This window comes from Stomoxys calcitrans, chromosome 5, assembly GCF_963082655.1.
Source record: "Stomoxys calcitrans chromosome 5, idStoCalc2.1, whole genome shotgun sequence".
NCBI lineage: Eukaryota > Metazoa > Arthropoda > Insecta > Diptera > Muscidae > Stomoxys > Stomoxys calcitrans.
This window is the reverse complement of record NC_081556.1, coordinates 66796257-66815408: the sequence shown is the minus strand read 5'-3', so window position 1 is coordinate 66815408 and position 19152 is coordinate 66796257. Positions and strand designations below refer to the sequence as shown.

General features: G+C 37.4%; 1 protein-coding gene across 3 annotated transcripts in view; it reads left to right on the top strand.

The window, feature by feature from the left end:
- Window positions 1-8966, top strand: part of LOC106090840 (uncharacterized) — a 177292-nt gene extending 168326 nt beyond the window's left edge. For 2 of the 3 annotated variants that reach the window (XM_059369540.1, XM_059369539.1), the window contains one exon: window positions 7589-8963. In XM_059369540.1, the coding sequence (XP_059225523.1) occupies window positions 7589-8715 (1127 nt within the window). In that variant the 3' untranslated portion in view covers window positions 8716-8963. Of the gene's footprint in view, window positions 1-7588 lie in introns of all 3 variants that reach the window. The other variant, XM_059369541.1, reaches the window with a different exon arrangement.
- The last annotated feature ends 10186 nt before the right edge of the window (window positions 8967-19152 follow it).

Sequence of the window (19152 nt, the reverse complement as noted above, 5' to 3'; positions counted from 1 at the left end):
TTATTCATCGACATTAGCAAGGTCTTTGACACATTGCCCCATGATAAATTGATGGAAATGCTCGTTGACACACGCAGTATTATGGTGAACGCTCCGTACTGTTTACAGCTGGATTCGAAACTACGCCCAATCCTGTACATCAACTACTCAAATAAAATGGTATGTCAACTAATAAATAGCTCCGCGTTAACATATGCAGACTATACAGCCATTACAGTATGCAACAAATCTATTGAACACAGCAATTAAAACTCTTCAAACCGAGCTGGATATAATCACTAGAGGATGTCATGATATAAAACAAGTACTAACGAGCTAAGTTCTGACGGGCCGAATCTTGTATACCATCCACCATTGATCGAATATGTCAAGTTCTTTGCAGGGTTTCTCTTTATAGGCAGAATATAAAAAGGATGAAGCAAGGTTGGGTAAGGTTTAAGTGGAAGTCTGCCATCTGACTCACATAAACGTTTTCGTCCATTGTTATACCATAGGAACAGAGGAAGGAAGATGCCTTCTAGTTCCTACTGTTGAACCATCCAGATCGCTTTAAGAAACTCAATAACTTGCGAATGTTCACATCCGCTAAATCAGACAGGTTCTCAAAGAAAGGAGAACCTAAAGTGGAAGACACACACACAGAAGGTGTTCTATAGTCTCTTCTCTTCGACGTCCTCACAGCTTCTGTAAAAGTCGTTGCTGGCAACATTCAGTGTCAGCATGTTTCCCAATTAGACACTGACCTGTCATGACGGACACAATGGCAAAGACGTCTGTTCTAGCCAATGACAGCAAAGCAGTAGACCTCTTCAAGTCTAGATTAGGCCACATAGTTTTGTAATGCTCACAGCCCCCTTTTTGTGACCATCTATCATTCATTGTCTTTCGGGTCTGGTCCTGAAAATTTAGCTTACATGTCGCTAGAGGCATACGCACAAATTCCAGTATCCCCGGAATGTGTAAGGTAGTTCCTAGTCTCGCAAGCTCGTCCGCTTAACAATTCTCTGGGATATCTCTGTGGCCCGGCACCCAGAACAGGTGAATTTGTAATTGATCAGCCGTCTCGTTGGGAGATCTGCGACAGTCGAGGGCGGTTTTTGTGTTCAGAAATACGTTATCCGGGGATTTAATGGCTGCCTGGCTCTCTGAGAAGATATTTATGCCAATCTCCGTAATGACATTATATTTTTGACATTGCACCACTTCCCTAATTTCAAGAATTTTCGCTTGATACACACTGCAGTGGTAGGGTAACCTTTTCGATATGACCAGTTCTAGATCTTTAGAGTACACCCCAAAGCCCACCTGGTCGTTTAGTTTGGAACCATCCGTATAGAAGACTATGTAACTTCTATTACCAGGGATATCGTAGTTCCAATCGGTTATATCAGTATTAGTGGTACAGTTAATTTTATCGAAAAGCGGTCCAGGTAGGGTGAATCCACACTGACTTGAACATCGGACATTGTATCAAGGATAACACAGTGTGCGTAGTAGCCACATGACGAAAGAGAAAGCTCCCTTAGCCTCACTGCAGTGGTCGCTGCAATTTATCTAGCCACAATGAATCAGATGGTGTCGTCCTCAGTACGGCTGTGATGCACAAACATGCCATCCTGTGGATCCGGTTGATTATTGAACAGTAGATGAACTTTTGTAGCGCCGTCCACCAGACGGCAACAGCATATAGCATTATAGGTGCGACAACTTTCTCCTATGTCCATGCAGCCGATCGGTACATAAATGACTATTTGGTAAAATCTCTAAGCAATACAAAATTTGACATACTTGACGTGGCCAACTTTCAAGCCCCATGGAACAGCATCTGGACTCAACAGGGTCCCCAAATTTTGCACATTTTGAACAACACCTCAAAACTGGCCGTGTAAATTTTCGTGAACATATCTCTATCCGTTCAAAAGCTCCAGAATTATTTCCAAGATTTTTCGATTTGGCAAAACTTGCGCCGTCCACCAGACCACAACACTATATAGTATTATAGATCTGACAACTGCAGTTTATACCCAGTGCATGACACACGGTTTAATCTCCCAACTTTTGCCAATGGCTCTCTTCCTGGAGTATAGGGCAAGAGTTGCTTTTTTGCACTCTCCAAAATGTTGAATTTGAATTTCAATTTTCTGTCCAGCAAAACACCCAGGTATTTTGCGCTTTCATTAAATGGAACATTCCTTCCTTCCAAGAACACAGGTGTCGCTGTAGGTAACTTGTATCCCCTCCTAAAAAATCTATTTCTGTCTTGCACGGATTTATACCTAGACCACTTTCGGCAGTCCACTTTGCTGGGGCACGTAGAGCTTCCTGAAGTATATTTCTTAGAGGGCTGGGAAAATTCCCCCTAACCGCAATTGCTACATCATCAGCATACGCGACCACTTTTAAACCTTTGTCTTCCAGGGACAATAATATTGTATATTGTTTATGAGTATATTTCAAAGTAAAGGAAACAGTAAACCTCCTTGAGGTGCGACTCTGTTGACATATCTGTTTGAATCTATTCATCTTAACCCTGTCGTAATGCATCTTTTAGTAAGCTATTTATAAAATTTCTTACGGTTTTGATGCCTAGAAACTCTACCTCCTTCATGATTGACATCGGTTTTACAATATTGAAAGCACCTTCAAAGTCTAGAAATGCAAACATTGTATATATTTCTTGACAGCGAGAAGCCCCTCTATGTAGCCGACTAGGTGGTGAATGGCTGTTGCAGTGGACTTGCGTTTACTGTATGCTTGATGTTGCAGAGACAGGCGATCTCCAGGGATCTTTGCCCTAAGATATGTTTCTATAAACCTCTCAAAAGTCTACAGCATAAAAAATTGCAGACTTTGTGTTGTAAGGTTTTCCTGCTATCGGAATGAAAATGACCTTCGTGTCCCTCCATCCCACAGGTATATATGACGTACTGATAGAAACTTCTTATCGCCCAAAGGATTTTCGGCTCAGACACAGTTTCCCTTATAGTCTCCGACTAATGCATACCAGTAATAACCTCTTCTGGAGCCACGTTGTCCGTTGGAGAATTCTCCGAGAAATGTGTATCAACGAGTAGTTCAAGTGTTTCCGAACTAGACATTGTCCATACATTCTCTGACTTCTGAATATACCCCTCCGTAATTGGTCTCGAGGACAGAATTTTCCTTAGCCTAGAGGCCTCAGATGTAACTTTCACGGAGCTTCAGAAAGTCACGGAGCCACCCAGGACTTGTTCTTGATCTGCTAAAGATGTGCATTAGCTCTTCTTTTCTGCAGAAGGGGTTTTAACCAGCAACTTAAGGCTTGAAGGCTGCATTTCTGAATCGTGTGTCATATATAGCGAAACCAGCCAGGAGTGAGACTTATTTATTACAAGGCTGGTTACTATTGAATCTTCACTGCTTAGCAAGATAACAAGAAAAATATTTAGACTACTCTTTGCAAAAATACACGCTCTGTGTCTCTCATTCCCCGTACCCTTGAGTAGTTTAATTCCCAGAATTCTTTGTCCACGAAACATTCCTCCACACGACCATGGTTCCACCACTTTTGCGTTAGCCTCGTCTTCTGATTCCGCCAGGAGTTCATCCTCACAAGATCGAACAAATCTTCCGTACGCATCCGGGGGCACGTGTATGCATCCAGGGGCAGGTGAGAAAGCTGTGGAAGCACTCTTCCTCAGGACACTGGGCACTTGCGGTGTGGATGATTTCTCCTTAAATGCTTCACTAGCTACTGCTGTCGAAAAATTTTTTTGCTTTTCGTCCTTCCCCGTTGGCGCACACCTTTAGCCCAGTCCAACCAGATGACCCACCCAGTCCCCTACGGTGAAGGAAATGCAACATTTTTCCACTCACTGCAGGTAACACCATTAAAAAGAAAACTACACGCGGTGGTAGGGTTACATTTCTTTGGTCAAACGAACATATAATTTCGCTTTCACCGCGACATGTCGAAAACATGCTTAACTTTTTTGCACAATCGGAATCACCATTAGTGTTATAGTAATTAACTGTTTAATTATTTTGTCAAACATTTCAGCGCCCTGGCTAGTATTTTGATAGCGATTTTTTTGTAAAATATCGTAAAAATTTATGTTTTCCGCTAGTTTTAAATTGTCTCAAATTGGTTAAATAATTTCTACAGGATGTGCTAAAATAAATGCTATTTATTTCCATAAAATACTACACACACAAACTGAAAAAATTAATCAAATATTGATTTTATATGCATTTGAAGGAAATATATTTTGACCAATTTTTATGAAATGCTGAGAGTATTGTAAACAATGGAACAAATCCTGTAGCTCCGTGGAGGATACATCTGAGGCCTCTAGACTAAGGAAGACTCTGTCCTCGAGACCTATTACGGTGGGGTATATTCAGAAGTCAGAGAATGTATGGACAATGTCTAGTGAGGAAGCACTAGAACTACCCGTTCATAAACATTTCCCGGGAAATGTACTCTGCATGTATCAGAATGTTGGGATGGAGGGACACAAATTTAATTTTCATTCCGAAAGAAGGCAAACCCTACCATTTTAAGGCGAAAGATGTTCGTCCTATTAGTATGTCATCCTTTATGCTGCAGACTCTTGAGAGGTTGATAGAAACATATCTTAGGGCAAAGATCCCTGGAGATCGCCTGTCGCGGCTGCATATAGCATATAGTAAAGGCAAATCCACTGAAACAGCCCTTCACGACGTAGTAGGCTACATAGAGGTTTCTCTCGACAGAAGTAGTTCTTTTCAGCATGAGATATAAGTTGCCTACAGTGGCAACTGTCTCCATGGGAGAACAGAACGTTCCATTTACAGAAAGTGCTAAATAGATGGGTGTTTTGCTGGACAGGAAATTGAAAAGGGAGCTTTCTCTTTGGTCATGTGGCGGCTACGGACACTGTGTTATCCTTGATACAATATCCGATGTTCCAGGCAGTGTGGATTTCACTCTACCTGAGCCTCTTTTTGTGAAAAATACTGTACCACTATTGTTGGTTAAACCGATTGGAACTACGATATATCTGGTAATAGAAGTCACATAGACTTCTTTACGGGCGGTTCCAAACTTGACAACCAGATGGGCTTTGGGTTGAAATCTAAACAACTAGAACTAGTCATATCGTAAAGGTTACCCGACCACTACAGTGCGTATCAAGTGGAGATCCTTGCAATTGAGGATGTGGTGGAATGATTAAGAAATAATGTCACAGCGACGATTGGCGTAAATATCTTCTCCGACAGCCAGGCACCCATTAAATCCCTGGAGAACGTAGTTTAGAATATAAAAACCGACCTCGACTGTCGCAGATCTCTTAACAAGATGGCTGAACAATTCAAAATTCACATGTTCTGGTTCATGTGATGGGGCTGTAAGCATTTCAAAACTATGTGGCCTAATCTAGACTTGAAGAGGTCTACCGCTTTGCTGTCATTGGCTAGAACAGACATCTCAGTCATTGTGTTCGTCATGATAGGTCACTGTGTAATTGGAAAACATGCTGACGGACTGAAGGTTGCCAGTAACGACTTTTGCATAAGCTGTGAGGACATCGAGGAAGAAGAGACTATAGAAGACCTGCTGTATGTGTGTCCCGCATTAACATTTAGAAGGAGTTCCACTTTAGGTTCTCATTTCTTTGAGAATCTGTCTGATTTAGCGGATGTGAACATTCGCAATTTATTGGACTTTTTAAAGCGATCTGAATGGTTTAACCGTAGGAATTAGAAGGCTTCTTCCATCTTTCGTTCCTGTGGTATCACAGTGGACGAAAACGTCAAATTAAGTCTGATGGCATACTGTCACTTAAACCTAACCTTACCTATCCTAATACTCTTTATAGACGGTTTCGCCGACGACGAAGAGAGGCTCAAAATGGAATCGACAATTTTCTTCTTTTTGAACCTGGGAAAATTTGTTTTATTTGTAATTTAATCCAATGCAATAAAACAGTTTCTTATTTATGTGAAACATATCAATTGTTTTTTTTTTATTAAAAGAGTAAAAAATTTTTTTTATTAGAAATGGCAAATTTGAAATGAGCTTATCATAAATTCAAATTGGCAGGTTTTTAATTGAATGTACAAATTTCTTAATTGAACATAGTTTTGTTATTTTTTCTGTACAGGTACAAACGTATTTATCGGCTTAAAGGGGGCATTCTCACTTTTCTTTTAATAGAATTTTTTTTTTTGGCCCAGACAAGTTCTATTCCATTAAAGTTCGACTTTAATGAAAATAAATATATTGTAATACTCTTCTACCTTATTCACAAAAAATAGCCAGGTATTGTTTATAGTTTGTAAGAAATCGTAATATCTTTTTAAAATACCATAAAATTTTTGTTTTCAGCAGCACACCACGCCCACAAAAGCAAATATTTTATTCAAAATTTTCGGCTCCCTGAGTTTTTACAAGTTTACTTATAACTGGCATTAAAATTGGATCCAACACGGATTAGCTGTGAGCACCACACAGGCTGGAACATTGAGGTCTGTGTGTTGTTCATTGCTGTCATGAGAAGCTTAGCTGCACGTCCACAGGTTGCGGATACTGGAATGCTCCATACGGAGTAGCTGCAACGGTGGTCGGGCACAATCAGCGTTTTCGAGGAGAGTCTATGTGAGAGGCCGAGCGGCACCGGCTCTTGTACAAATACTGAGTGCCTATGATGCTTGATATGACAATGCGAGTTATTGGCGCCTTTAAATAGCCAATGGCCTTCTGTTCCAGCGGCGATCGGTCCGTTGGACCGGAACGAGCTTGCTCACATCAGGAGCATGACGGGGATCGCCACCTCCACGTGAAAAGGTGGCTACAACAACAACAACATTAAAATCGGCTATAACAAAATGTTAGATGTTTGGCCAGTGAAATTGAATCCTAAACCACCGTGCGATTGCTTGTTGTTTAAAGGCGCCAATAACTCGCCTTGTCATATCAAGCATCAAAGGCACTCAGTATTTAAGCAAGAGTCGATGTCGCCTGGCCTCTCACTGAAATTCCACTCGATACCACTAATTGCTCACTACTGCAGTTGCAATTACACTGTAAGGATAGAAACGGATTCTACCGGGTAAATTCCCAATGCGTGGTACTTACGATTTTCCACATATTTTAGTAATTGAAAACACTTTGCAACTGTTTTTGTTATAATATCTTATTCTTCGTATATAATAAAAATATATTAAAATAAAATCGGACTATAGTCTTATATAGCCGCTGCATATACCTATGGTTAGGTTGGATTAAGTTACGTTTATAATTATTTGATCACAATATTAGCTTTATACATTCACTCATATAATGCTTTTAATGATCGATAAAACAATTTTCATATTTTTTTGGCGTATTTGCACAAAAATTGTACATTGGATATGCAAAACTTTAATAGTTCAAAACGACCTATTTTAGGTAAAATATCACCTTTGCATATAATCCGGTCTCTAGTGATTGCCTAGGTAATTTGGTAGGACCTGCTCGAGTGTATCAATAATTGTTTCCTAAAATTCCAGTCAATCATATTTATATTCAATTAATGTTACTCCATTAAATTTTAATTAAGTAAATCCCTTTTTTGTCTGTTTTTAGCAATATCAGCTATACCAAAAATCGTCTGTGAGACGATTCATGCTTTGGAGCTGCATGATGAGACTCCATCTTGGAAAATTATGGATAACAAGGGTCGTGTTACGGTTGTACTACACTGGGACCAACGCCAAGGAGGAGGCGGTAGCAGCGGTGGGGGACCTGCAGGTGGACTGGGAACTTGCAATATTGGAGCTAATAGCAGCAATGGTCCTCTATCGTCTGAAAAATATTCGCCATCGAAGAAAGGGCTTTCTGCTCAAAATTCATTGGACAACAAATCAGTATCATCGCAATCGTCTCAACCGCGTTATACAAGTCCACAAATAACGGTTATCAGCGATGACGGACCTGCAAACATATATCATCCAGCTAGCGTAGTAGTATCACCAGGCATTGTGATACCCGGTACAAGCAGAAGGCTTTCTAAACAAGGAGGTTCCTTTGATAGCGCTGTGGGAGCTGTGCATGTGCATACACCTGAATGTGCACATCATGCACATACGCCTAGTAGAGCCGGTAGCCCCAGTACTACAGAATGTGATTTCCATTGTTGTGCTCTGCATGAGGAAGGTCGCAAAATAGCTGTTCATAAAAGCGTTGCGACCTCACCCATTCAAGATGGCAGTACAAGTCCCCAGCCTCAACAGCAGGCAACATTAGCCATGTCTTCGGTTGTGGATCCCATGATGGGGGGCAGCATGCAACGCCGTTCCTCTGGTACAAAAGGTCATGTCCGGTTTCTCGATATAGCACCAGAACGTGATAGCTCAGAAAGTGAAACGGAAAATACAGTTATGGAAGACGACAAAGTAACGACAGAGAAATTTTTACTGCTCATTGATCAACTTTCCGTTGATCAAAAGCGACACCTGAGCATAAAGGATATCGGTATTATACTGGAGCGCCTAAATTCCAAAATCTTGGATGTTGAGCGGCTCGATAGGGAATCCGAGTCCGATGATTGCTACAACTGGACGATAAAGGCTACAATACGCGGAGACGCTCTCCGCGAATTAGGTGTCATCTATAATGGAAACTACTACGCCATATCCGAGCATCCAGGTTATAAAGAGGAACTAGAAGAAAACGGCGAAGAAGTCGAAGAGGATGAAGAAGATAGAATTTAATCTTCCTCGTTATCTAAAGTAATTCCTTTTCTCAATTGTGCTAAACAACAGGCGTTAGATTTTTAAACCTGTGCGGCCATCAGAGATCTTTAATGCAGTATAGATTTAAGTAAAAAACTCAACTCCTTATGTCTTATGATCCCCACTCATACAATCACATACCTCCAAAAACTTCCCTTATTCCCAATCCTTGAATCTTTTGTTCTAGTTACATTATTATTATTGTTATTATCATTATTATTATCATTATTATTATCATTATTATTATTATTATTATTATTATTATTACTATTATTATTATTATTATTATTATTATTATTATTATTATTATTATTATTATTATTATTATTATTATTATTATTATTATTATTATTATTATTATTATTATTATTATTATTATTATTATACATTATTCCCAATAATGTCCAAGATTTCCTCTATCTCAGACACACCATTTTGGACATCCCTGCTAATGTTCTTCTGCCTACCTATAGCTAGTCGCATCTGGCGAAGGACTTTCTTGCACTTTCCAAGCGCCTCCTCCTCCGAAAGTCGCATCTTCAAGATGAACTCTTGTCTAGGAGAACTGGTGCTGTTCTCGCATGTCTCCGCGTTGTTCTCCGCTGGGGTACAGTCTAACGCTATACTTCTTACCTCCTTCTCTTTCTCGGCACTGGGCCCGGAGGCTAGTGGAGAATTTACCGGTGATCGATGTACTTTCGATCTTCTTCCAAAGATCGATTCCATCTCCTCTGCTGCTATGTTAATGGGTGTTTCCATTTTAATCGGGTCCCCACTTAGAGCCGTTGTCTGTGTCCGATAATGTAGTCGCCCTTTCGCAGAGCGATGACCCCGAGGGTCCCTTTGCAAGCAGTGAGGTCCTCGCGAGGGTTGACGCAAGACCTTATGAGTACTTGCGTTCAGAGCCAGGTCGGGCATTAATCTGGATATCGTATCAACAGAACCTACATTACCAACTTAATGGTTACGAGGCACAGATCGTTCCCTAAGGCCTGCCAGGGGTTTAACGGGACGGAGGCAGCGGTGGCATTAGCCTGAAAGCCATTTCGAGAGGGATGTCACTCCCTCCTACTCAGGTAACAGAATACCACGGCCGTCAGCTCGTAGCATCAATCCAAATCGGTTATCAAAATCATGTTCCAGTGTACGCGCCAGGGTCAAAGTCCCCTTGATTGGGGAATCCACGGGGGCATCACTCCCCAGACTGCATCTATCTGTAGAGCACCCCTGTGGGTGGATACTTAGTCAACTGGCGGCATCCACTCGCCATGTCGCGAAGACGTCGTTGGCTATAAATGCCTTTTTGTAGCATGTCCTCGGTCTTCACCGCTCGTGGTCGGGGGCTGCTTATTTTTCACAGCTAACCTTTAGGTCGTTCAGCCATCCGCCACCTGCTGACCCCGATAGTAGCCTGAGCTCGGCCCTACCATTATTATTATTATTATTATTATTATTATTATTATTATTATTATTATTATTATTATTATTATTATTATTATTATTATTATTATTATTATTATTATTATTATTATTATTATTATTATTATTATTATTATTATTATTATTATTATTATTATTATTATTATTATTATTATTATTATTATTATTATTATTATTATTATTATTATTATTATTATTATTATTATTATTATTATTATTATTATTATTATTATTATTATTATTATTATTATTATTATTATTATTATTATTATTATTATTATTATTATTATTATTATTATTATTATTATTATTATTATTATTATTATTATTATTATTATTATTATTATTATTATTATTATTATTATTATTATTATTATTATTATTATTATTATTATTATTATTATTATTATTATTATTATTATTATTATTATTAATATTATTATTAATATTATTATTATTATTTTTATTATTATTATTATTATTATTATTATTATTATTATTATTATTATTATTATTATTATTATTATTATTATTATTATTATTATTATTATTATTATTATTATTATTATTATTATTATTATTATTATTATTTTTAATTATTATTATTATTGTTAATTATTATTATTATTTTTAATTATTATTATTATTGTTAATTATTATTATTATTTTTAATTGTTATTATTATTTGTTATTATTATTTTTAATTATTATTATTATTCGTTTATTGCCTTTAATTATGTAAATTAGACCTACTCTTTTAGTACCTCTACATGAAGGACAAATGTACATTGTCGAAGCGAACTCAGCAATACACGTTATTTCATTTCTTTGTGATATTTATCAGTCTGGCTGTTTTGTTACGTTGCTATTCGCATCTTCTTTGTTCGAAATGGAGTAGCGATCTTGCCAATTACTTTGTTATTTATTATACATACGTGTATTTTCATTTTGCTTTAAACCTTTTCAGTATGTATTTTCCACCAAAATAGAAAAATATAAATACATACATTCCTAAACTGATAGCTTAATTTATAAAAAGCTATTGACAGAAGAATAAGAACCTACAACACTGCACTAAATATAAATAACATTAGGGTTAGTAGATGAATGGGTTTTGGCATTTCCTTAAAACGATGGACGACCGATGTTCAATAATAGCCGTTATGTTAATAGCAAATTATGTAGTATGGTAATTTTAAGCTGACCTCACACATTGATTTCACTAATAGCCTGTGAGGGATGGACGAAAAAGTAAATTAAACATAATATGTAATGTAAAAAAAAAACTAAAAAACTGCCATTCAAATACACGGAAAGAAAAACTAACAAAATTAGGCATTTAATAATAAACAGTAACAAAACACGCATAATTTTGTAATACTTGAAATTATTACATAGTATAGTAGTGATTATGACAATTAACAAATACATTAAAACATACAGACATACACACACACACACACATACACACACACACACATACCAATCCTCATACATTTACATGCCGATAAAAAAAAACAAAAGGATAATGATTGTTGCAATGTTGTAATGCCTCTGCAAATCATTTCTAGACTCTCAAGAAGGAAATCGAAAGCAACATGGGGTATCGATTACGCTTCCTGACCCAAGGAGTATCCTTTACCAGGAACAGATGTTCGCATGAGAATACGCTCAACTAATGATTGCTAGGCGTCTTAGTGCGAAACCGAAGCAAGATCTTTTCGGCGTTGCTTTTATTTCAAGCATTCGTATGTTAACAAATTATTTCAATAAAGGCATACATATTTCATTTTAACATAAACTTGTTTTCTTTACTTCTTTCTTAAAATCTTAAATACTCTGAATATTTTTTTCGTGAAAACTAAAGCATATATGACCAAAATGTCGCTCTCGCGCGTGATATTGAAGTACTCTAATCGATGCAAAGATAGGCTAACACTTTGGGGTATATTCTGGGTTTCACCCATGCCGCCCATGCCGCTATGGACATTCGCCTAAGCCAGTGATCGGCTTAATCTTTTCTGAACCCGTGGTGTTATCGTTATACTGCATTTTTCTCATCACAGTCCACCAAACTTTTACTTACTTTTACTTTAATTGGCCAAGACAGAACATTTGATCCATTAGCCGAACATAGAACAGCTTTCCAAGCGCCTCGTTCATCTGGGCTCCTTCTCCAATCTTTGAGGTGTCTTTCACCACTTGATCTTTCTATCGGACTTTTGGTCGTTCTGGCTAGCCGGAAAAACAGTGATTGCCTTCAAAAGACTCCTTCGCTGGATCTTATTCATTCGTTTTGACAACACGATCTAACCAACTCAACAGTTGTATTTTGATACGTTTAACTATGTTAACGTACATACAGTTCGTAATATTCGTAATGTAATATTCGTCTGTCGGGAGGTGGCCTTGTGTCTAAACTGCATGCTTAATCCATATTACCGAGGTTGATAAAGTTGCTGATAATCTCAAATTTTTGGTTTCCAACACATCGAATTATCAATTTCCGACACTACAAAGTATATATATATATATATATATATATATATATATATATATATATATATATATATATATATATATATATATATATATATATATATATATATATATATATATATATATATATATATATATATATATATATATATATATATATATATATATATATATATATATATATATATATTGGGTTGCCCAAAAAGTATATATATATATATATATATATGCATATATATATATATATATATATATATATATATATATATATATATATATATATATACATATATATATATATATATGTATTTCCATATACATCGACATATGACATACTGATCGTGTAAAGCAGCTTTGCAGCACCACATTTCAACATACAAAAAAAAATCACAAAGTTACATGGTTGTCCCCACGTTGAGAAGATAGAATAGATAGGTAGCATTCTTCCACCGATCGATCCGAGGAGCGAACATAGATTCGGGTCATGACCCTGTTGCAGCAAAGGTTCGCACCCGTTTGAGTGTTGCGAGAAAAGTACGATCTGACACTCCACTCAAGCTGGATATGAGAAACTGCAAACATAACAGAGAAGAGGGACGCGAAATGCCTGTTAACCTTCTAGTCAGAAGGAGGTCCAAATAGCAGTATCTCGACTGGAGAACAATGCAGCTGGGGCCGATGGATTGTCCGCTAAACCATTAAAGATCGCAGGCGACACGCTGATAAGGTGTATGCACCAGCCCGTAGACCAGATATTCACACTGCGCCAAATCTTGAAAGAGACCCGAGAAGTCAGGGGCCGAATTACTGCATACCGAAGAGTACAATTGTTCGAAAATTTTTGTTTTGGCATTACCTCATTCGTAAACGAGTGCAAAATCGAGTATAAGCTGTTCGAAATCCACTCGTGAACTAAAAAGCAATCGAACAGAATTGTTACTTGAAATAAATATTTAGAACAAAAGTTAAGATGTAAATACTTGAGTGTAATTATAATATAAACAAAGTAAATAAACACTTTTTTCGACAAATTTACACAAAGTAAATGGGCGACAAATGGTTGAAATGGTTCAATTAGTGACCATCCGAATTTGGCAAAAAAAAACATGTTGCCAAATTGTAGCCAACATCTTAAATGCCATGGAAGGAAAAGTCCCCCAGTTAAATTACTACGGGCCAAGAACAAATGATGCCAAGCCTTGGAGAAATGTACGAAACAGCCAATTTCTGTTAGTGGTACCGCGGTAGACATGAGACCTTTGAAGTTTAGCTCAAATCAAGTCAAATCAGTCAAAATAAAAGCAATTTATTACAGGAAAACATGTTTGTAGCTGTTTTGGTATTGTGGGAAAGCAAAGTAGTCGACCATGGACTTGCCAACAAGACTCGGCACCGTTACATAAAGCACGTGTTAATCCAAGAATGGCTAAAAATCATGTTCCGCACTTCATTTGGTCCACCATTCCTGTCATACTGGCTAGATGACAATCCGACGGACTTTTCTATTTGGGCCACTTTTGAGAGCAAGGTAAAGAATAAAATATATGCCCGAATGGAATACCGACAGTTTATACTCCCATTGCTTGCAATTCGTTTCTTTAACGACTCAGAACAAAAGTTTAGGCAAAATGTGGTCAAATCGAGCAATGGTTAATGGTTCAACAAACCATAGGTTGGGGTATACTAATTTCGCTATACCGTTAATAACGCCTCGAAATTTGCATCTAAGTCCCCATGAAGTATATATATTCTTGACCATCATGACTTTTTAAGTCGATTTAGCCTTTTCCGTCCATCCGTCTGTCTGTCGAAAGCACGATAACTTTCGAAGGAGTAAAGCTAGGCGCTTGAAATTTTGCACAAATACTTCTTCTTATTGTAGCTCGGTAGGGTTTGCAAATGGGCCATATTGGTCCATGTTTTTATATTGCTGCCATATAAACCGATCTTGGGTCTTATACGATTTGGCTGAAATTTTTCACGTGCGTTTTGGTATCACTTCCACCAACTGTGCTAAATATGGTTCAAATCGGTTCATAACCTGATATAGCTGTCATATAAACCAATCCCCGATTAGATATCTTAAGCTTCTAGAGGGCGCAATTCTTATCCAATTCGGTTGAAATTTTGCAAAGGTGGTTTTGGTATGACTTTTAACAAGAATGGTCTAAATCCATTCATAGCCTGATATAGCTGTCATATAAACCGATCTGCCAATTTGCCACTCTGAGCCACCGGAGGGCGCAATTTTGACTCGATTTGCCTGAAATTTGGAGGAGGAATTTTTCTATGACTTCTAACACCTATGATAAGTACGGTCCATATCGGTCAATAATTCGATGTTGCTCTATATATATATTGAAAAAGTCATTCAAAGAACTTGACCACTGCGATCCATGATGGAGGGTATATAAGATTTGCCCTGGCCGAACTTAGCACGCTCTTACCTGTTGCACTTTGAATCAATAAAAAAATATTTTTACACTAAAAATGTGGTCGTTTGAATTTGAAACACTTCCTGTTAGCTACCCAGTAAATCTTAATAATACGCATTTTGTTATAAATAATATAAATAAGTTCATTTATATTATTAATGTACGCATTATTCGGCAATTGGATCACTTGTATCTATCAATTCTCTGAGAATACGCACAAATTTGTTGTCCTCTTCAGAATCAGACGACGAGAAGCACAACCAAAGCACAACAATTTTTACAAAACCCGGCTAAATGTTAATTGCCATTTGTGTTGTTTTGTTTTGCCACAAACATATGTTCAATTCAAATCTGATGCAAAAAATATTCGATAGCCACTTGAAAATTTTCGATACGACATCTTTCGAGTGCGGTAATACATCCATTCGATACATGACGAAATCTCATTTGATACAAAAGTGTACGCTAAAATGTATTTCGGTAAAAAATTAAAATTAAATTAAAAAAATAAAAATTTCAGCCAAATCGTATAAGACCCAAGATCGGTTTATATGGCAGCAATATAAAAACATGGACCAATATGGCCCATTTGCAAACCCTACCGACCTACAATAAGAAGAAGTATTTGTGCAAAATTTCAAGCGCCTAGCTTTACTCCTTCGAAAGTAATCGTGCTTTCGACAAACAGAGGGATGGGCGGAAAAGGCTAAATCGACTTAAAAAGTCATGATGGTCAAGAATATATATACTTCATGGGGACTTAGATGCAAATTTCGAGGCGTTATTAACGGTATAGCGAAATTAGTATACCCCAACCTATGGTTTGTTGAACCATTAACCATTGCTCGATTTGACCACATTTTGCCTAAACTTTTGTTCTGAGTTGTTAAAGAAACGAATTGCAAGCAATGGGAGTATAAACTGTCGGTATTCCATTCGGGCATATATTTTATTCTTTACCTTGCTCTCAAAAGTGGCCCAAATAGAAAAGTCCGTCGGATTGTCATCTAGCCAGTATGACAGGAATGGTGGACCAAATGAAGTGCGGAACATGATTTTTAGCCATTCTTGGATTAACACGTGCTTTATGTAACGGTGCCGAGTCTTGTTGGCAAGTCCATGGTCGACTACTTTGCTTTCCCACAATACCAAAACAGCTACAAACATGTTTTCCTGTAATAAATTGCTTTTATTTTGACTGATTTGACTTGATTTGAGCTAAACTTCAAAGGTCTCATGTCTACCGCGGTACCACTAACAGAAATTGGCTGTTTCGTACATTTCTCCAAGACTTGGCATCATTTGTTCTTGGCCCGTAGTAATTTAACTGGGGGACTTTTCCTTCCATGGCATTTAAGATGTTGGCTACAATTTGGCAACATGTTTTTTTTTGCCAAATTCGGATGGTCACTAATTGAACCATTTCAACCATTTGTCGCCCATTTACTTTGTGTAAATTTGTCGAAAAAAGTGTTTATTTACTTTGTTTATATTATAATTACACTCAAGTATTTACATCTTAACTTTTGTTCTAAATATTTATTTCAAGTAACAATTCTGTTCGATTGCTTTTTAGTTCACGAGTGGATTTCGAACAGCTTATACTCGATTTTGCACTCGTTTACGAATGAGGTAATGCCAAAACAAAAATTTTCGAACAATTGTACTCTTCGGTATGCAGTAATTCGGCCCCTGACTTCTCGGGTCTCTTTCAAGATTTGGCGCAGTGTGAATATCTGGTCTACGAGCTGGTGCATACACCTTATCAGCGTGTCGCCTGCGATCTTTAATGGTTTAGCGGACAATCCATCGGCCCCAGCTGCATTGTTCTTCAGTCGAGTCACTGCTACTTGGACCTCCTTCTGACTAGAAGGTAAACATTCTATACCATCATCAGAGATTCTGCGGTATGATCTTCGCCGCCATTTTCGGTCATTAGCAAATAGGCATTTCGCGTCCCTCCTCTCTGTTATGTTTGCAGTTTCTCATATCCAGCTTGAGTGCAGTGTCAGATCGTAATTTTCTCGCAACACTCAAACGGGTGCGAACCTTTGCTGCAACAGGGTCATGACCCGAATCTATGTTCGCTCCTCGGATCGATCGCTGGAAGAATGCTACCTATCTATTCTATCTTCTCAACGTGGGGACAACCATGTAACTTTGTGATTTTTTTTATGTTGAAATGTGGTGCTGCAAAGCTGCTTTACACGATCAGTATGTCATATGTAATTTATTTGTTTATTTATTATTAAGTCAATAAATTAATGTCCTTACAAACTAGGATGATTTCAGTAACAAATGTTTAAATCTTAATGTACAATAAAATTAAGAATTATGGATTTGAAAAAATGTTATATAGATTTATTTTGAAGATTTCTTTTGATGTGCTAAAATCAATGCATGGATCGCATTTGCCTAGTTCTATGCGCAAACAAAGAATATTGAATAAGAACTGTTATGCCATTGGAGCTATATCAAGTTATAGTCCGATTCGGACCATAAATGAATGCAGAACATTGTAGAATTCATTTGTAACATTTCAGTCCATTCGGATAAGAATTGCGCCTTGTAGGGGCTTAAGAAGCAAAATCGGGAGATAGGCTTATATGGGAGCTGTATCAAGCTATTGATCGATTCAGACCATATTAGACACATATGTTGAAAGTCATGCGGGAAGCCGTTGTAAAAATTTCTGCCAAATCGGATAAGAATTGCGCCTACTAGAGGCTCAAGAAGTCAAGATCCCAGATCGATTTATATTGCAGCGATTTGCGCCATACTTAGCACAGTTATTGGAAGTCATAACAAAACACCTCATGCAAAATTTCAAAATCGGATGAGAATTGCGTCCTCTAAATGCTAAAGAAGTCAAGACCCAAGATCGGTTTAAATGGCAGCTAAATCAAAACATGGACCGATTTGAATCATACCTAGCGCAGTTGTTGGAAGTGATACCAAAACACTACGTGCAAAATTTCAGTCCAATCGGACGAGAATTGCGCCCTCTAGAGGCTGAAGAGGTCAAGACCCAAGATCGGTTTATATGGCAGCTATATCAAAACATGGACCGATTTGGCCTATTTACAAACCCAACCGACCTACACTAATAAAAAGTATTTATGCAAAATTTCAAGCAGCTAGCTTTACGTTACAAAATTTTAAGGCAATTTTTGAATTGCATTTCATTAAAATTTTTTTAAAGCTTAATATTTTAATGAGATTTTTTTCTAGAGCATAGAATTTTGATTAAATTTCTTTTAAATATAAAATTTTAATGGTAGTTAGCTATAGGGTGGCATCTCAACTGCAAAAATTTCCTGAGGGCAAACTTAGTATACTTTTTTCAATATTTTCAATGCGAGCAATATGAGTAACGCCCTGGGGATCCCAGACAATTGAAATGTATTCTAGCTTAGATCTCACAAATCAATTTAACGGTACTATAATCAGAAAACTCTGCACAATTCATTTTTATAAAAGCGATAACCTTGTAGGCCACAGGAATAATGTGGTTCCTATAAATGATAATGACGTATCAAACATAATGCCCAAATTACGAGTGGTAGTTAGCTTTAAAAGATTGTAGTTACTTATTTTGAAAGTAGCGTGAATGGGATTAAGCGATCTTACTTACTTTACATACTTTAATTGGCTATGACAGAATATTTGTTCCACTAGCCGAACGTAGAATAGCGTTCCTAAAATAGCTCATTCTAAAATCTCTGACACCAAGTTTCGAGGTGTCTCCCACAACTTGATCTTTCCATCGTGCTTTTGGTCTTCCCGGTTTGCGTGTACCACCGTGTTTGCCTTCAAAAGACTTCTTTGCTGGAGCTTCTTCGTCCATTTTGACAGCATGACCTAGCCAACGCAGCCGTTGTATTTTGATTCGTGTAACTATGCAATCGTCGTCATACATCTCGTGGTTCATAAGTCACCTTTAGTCTCCATTAACGTAGAATCTTTCTCTCACAAACTCCAAGCACTACCTCATCTATTTTCACAAGTACGCATGCTTCAGAACCATATAACAGCACGGGTA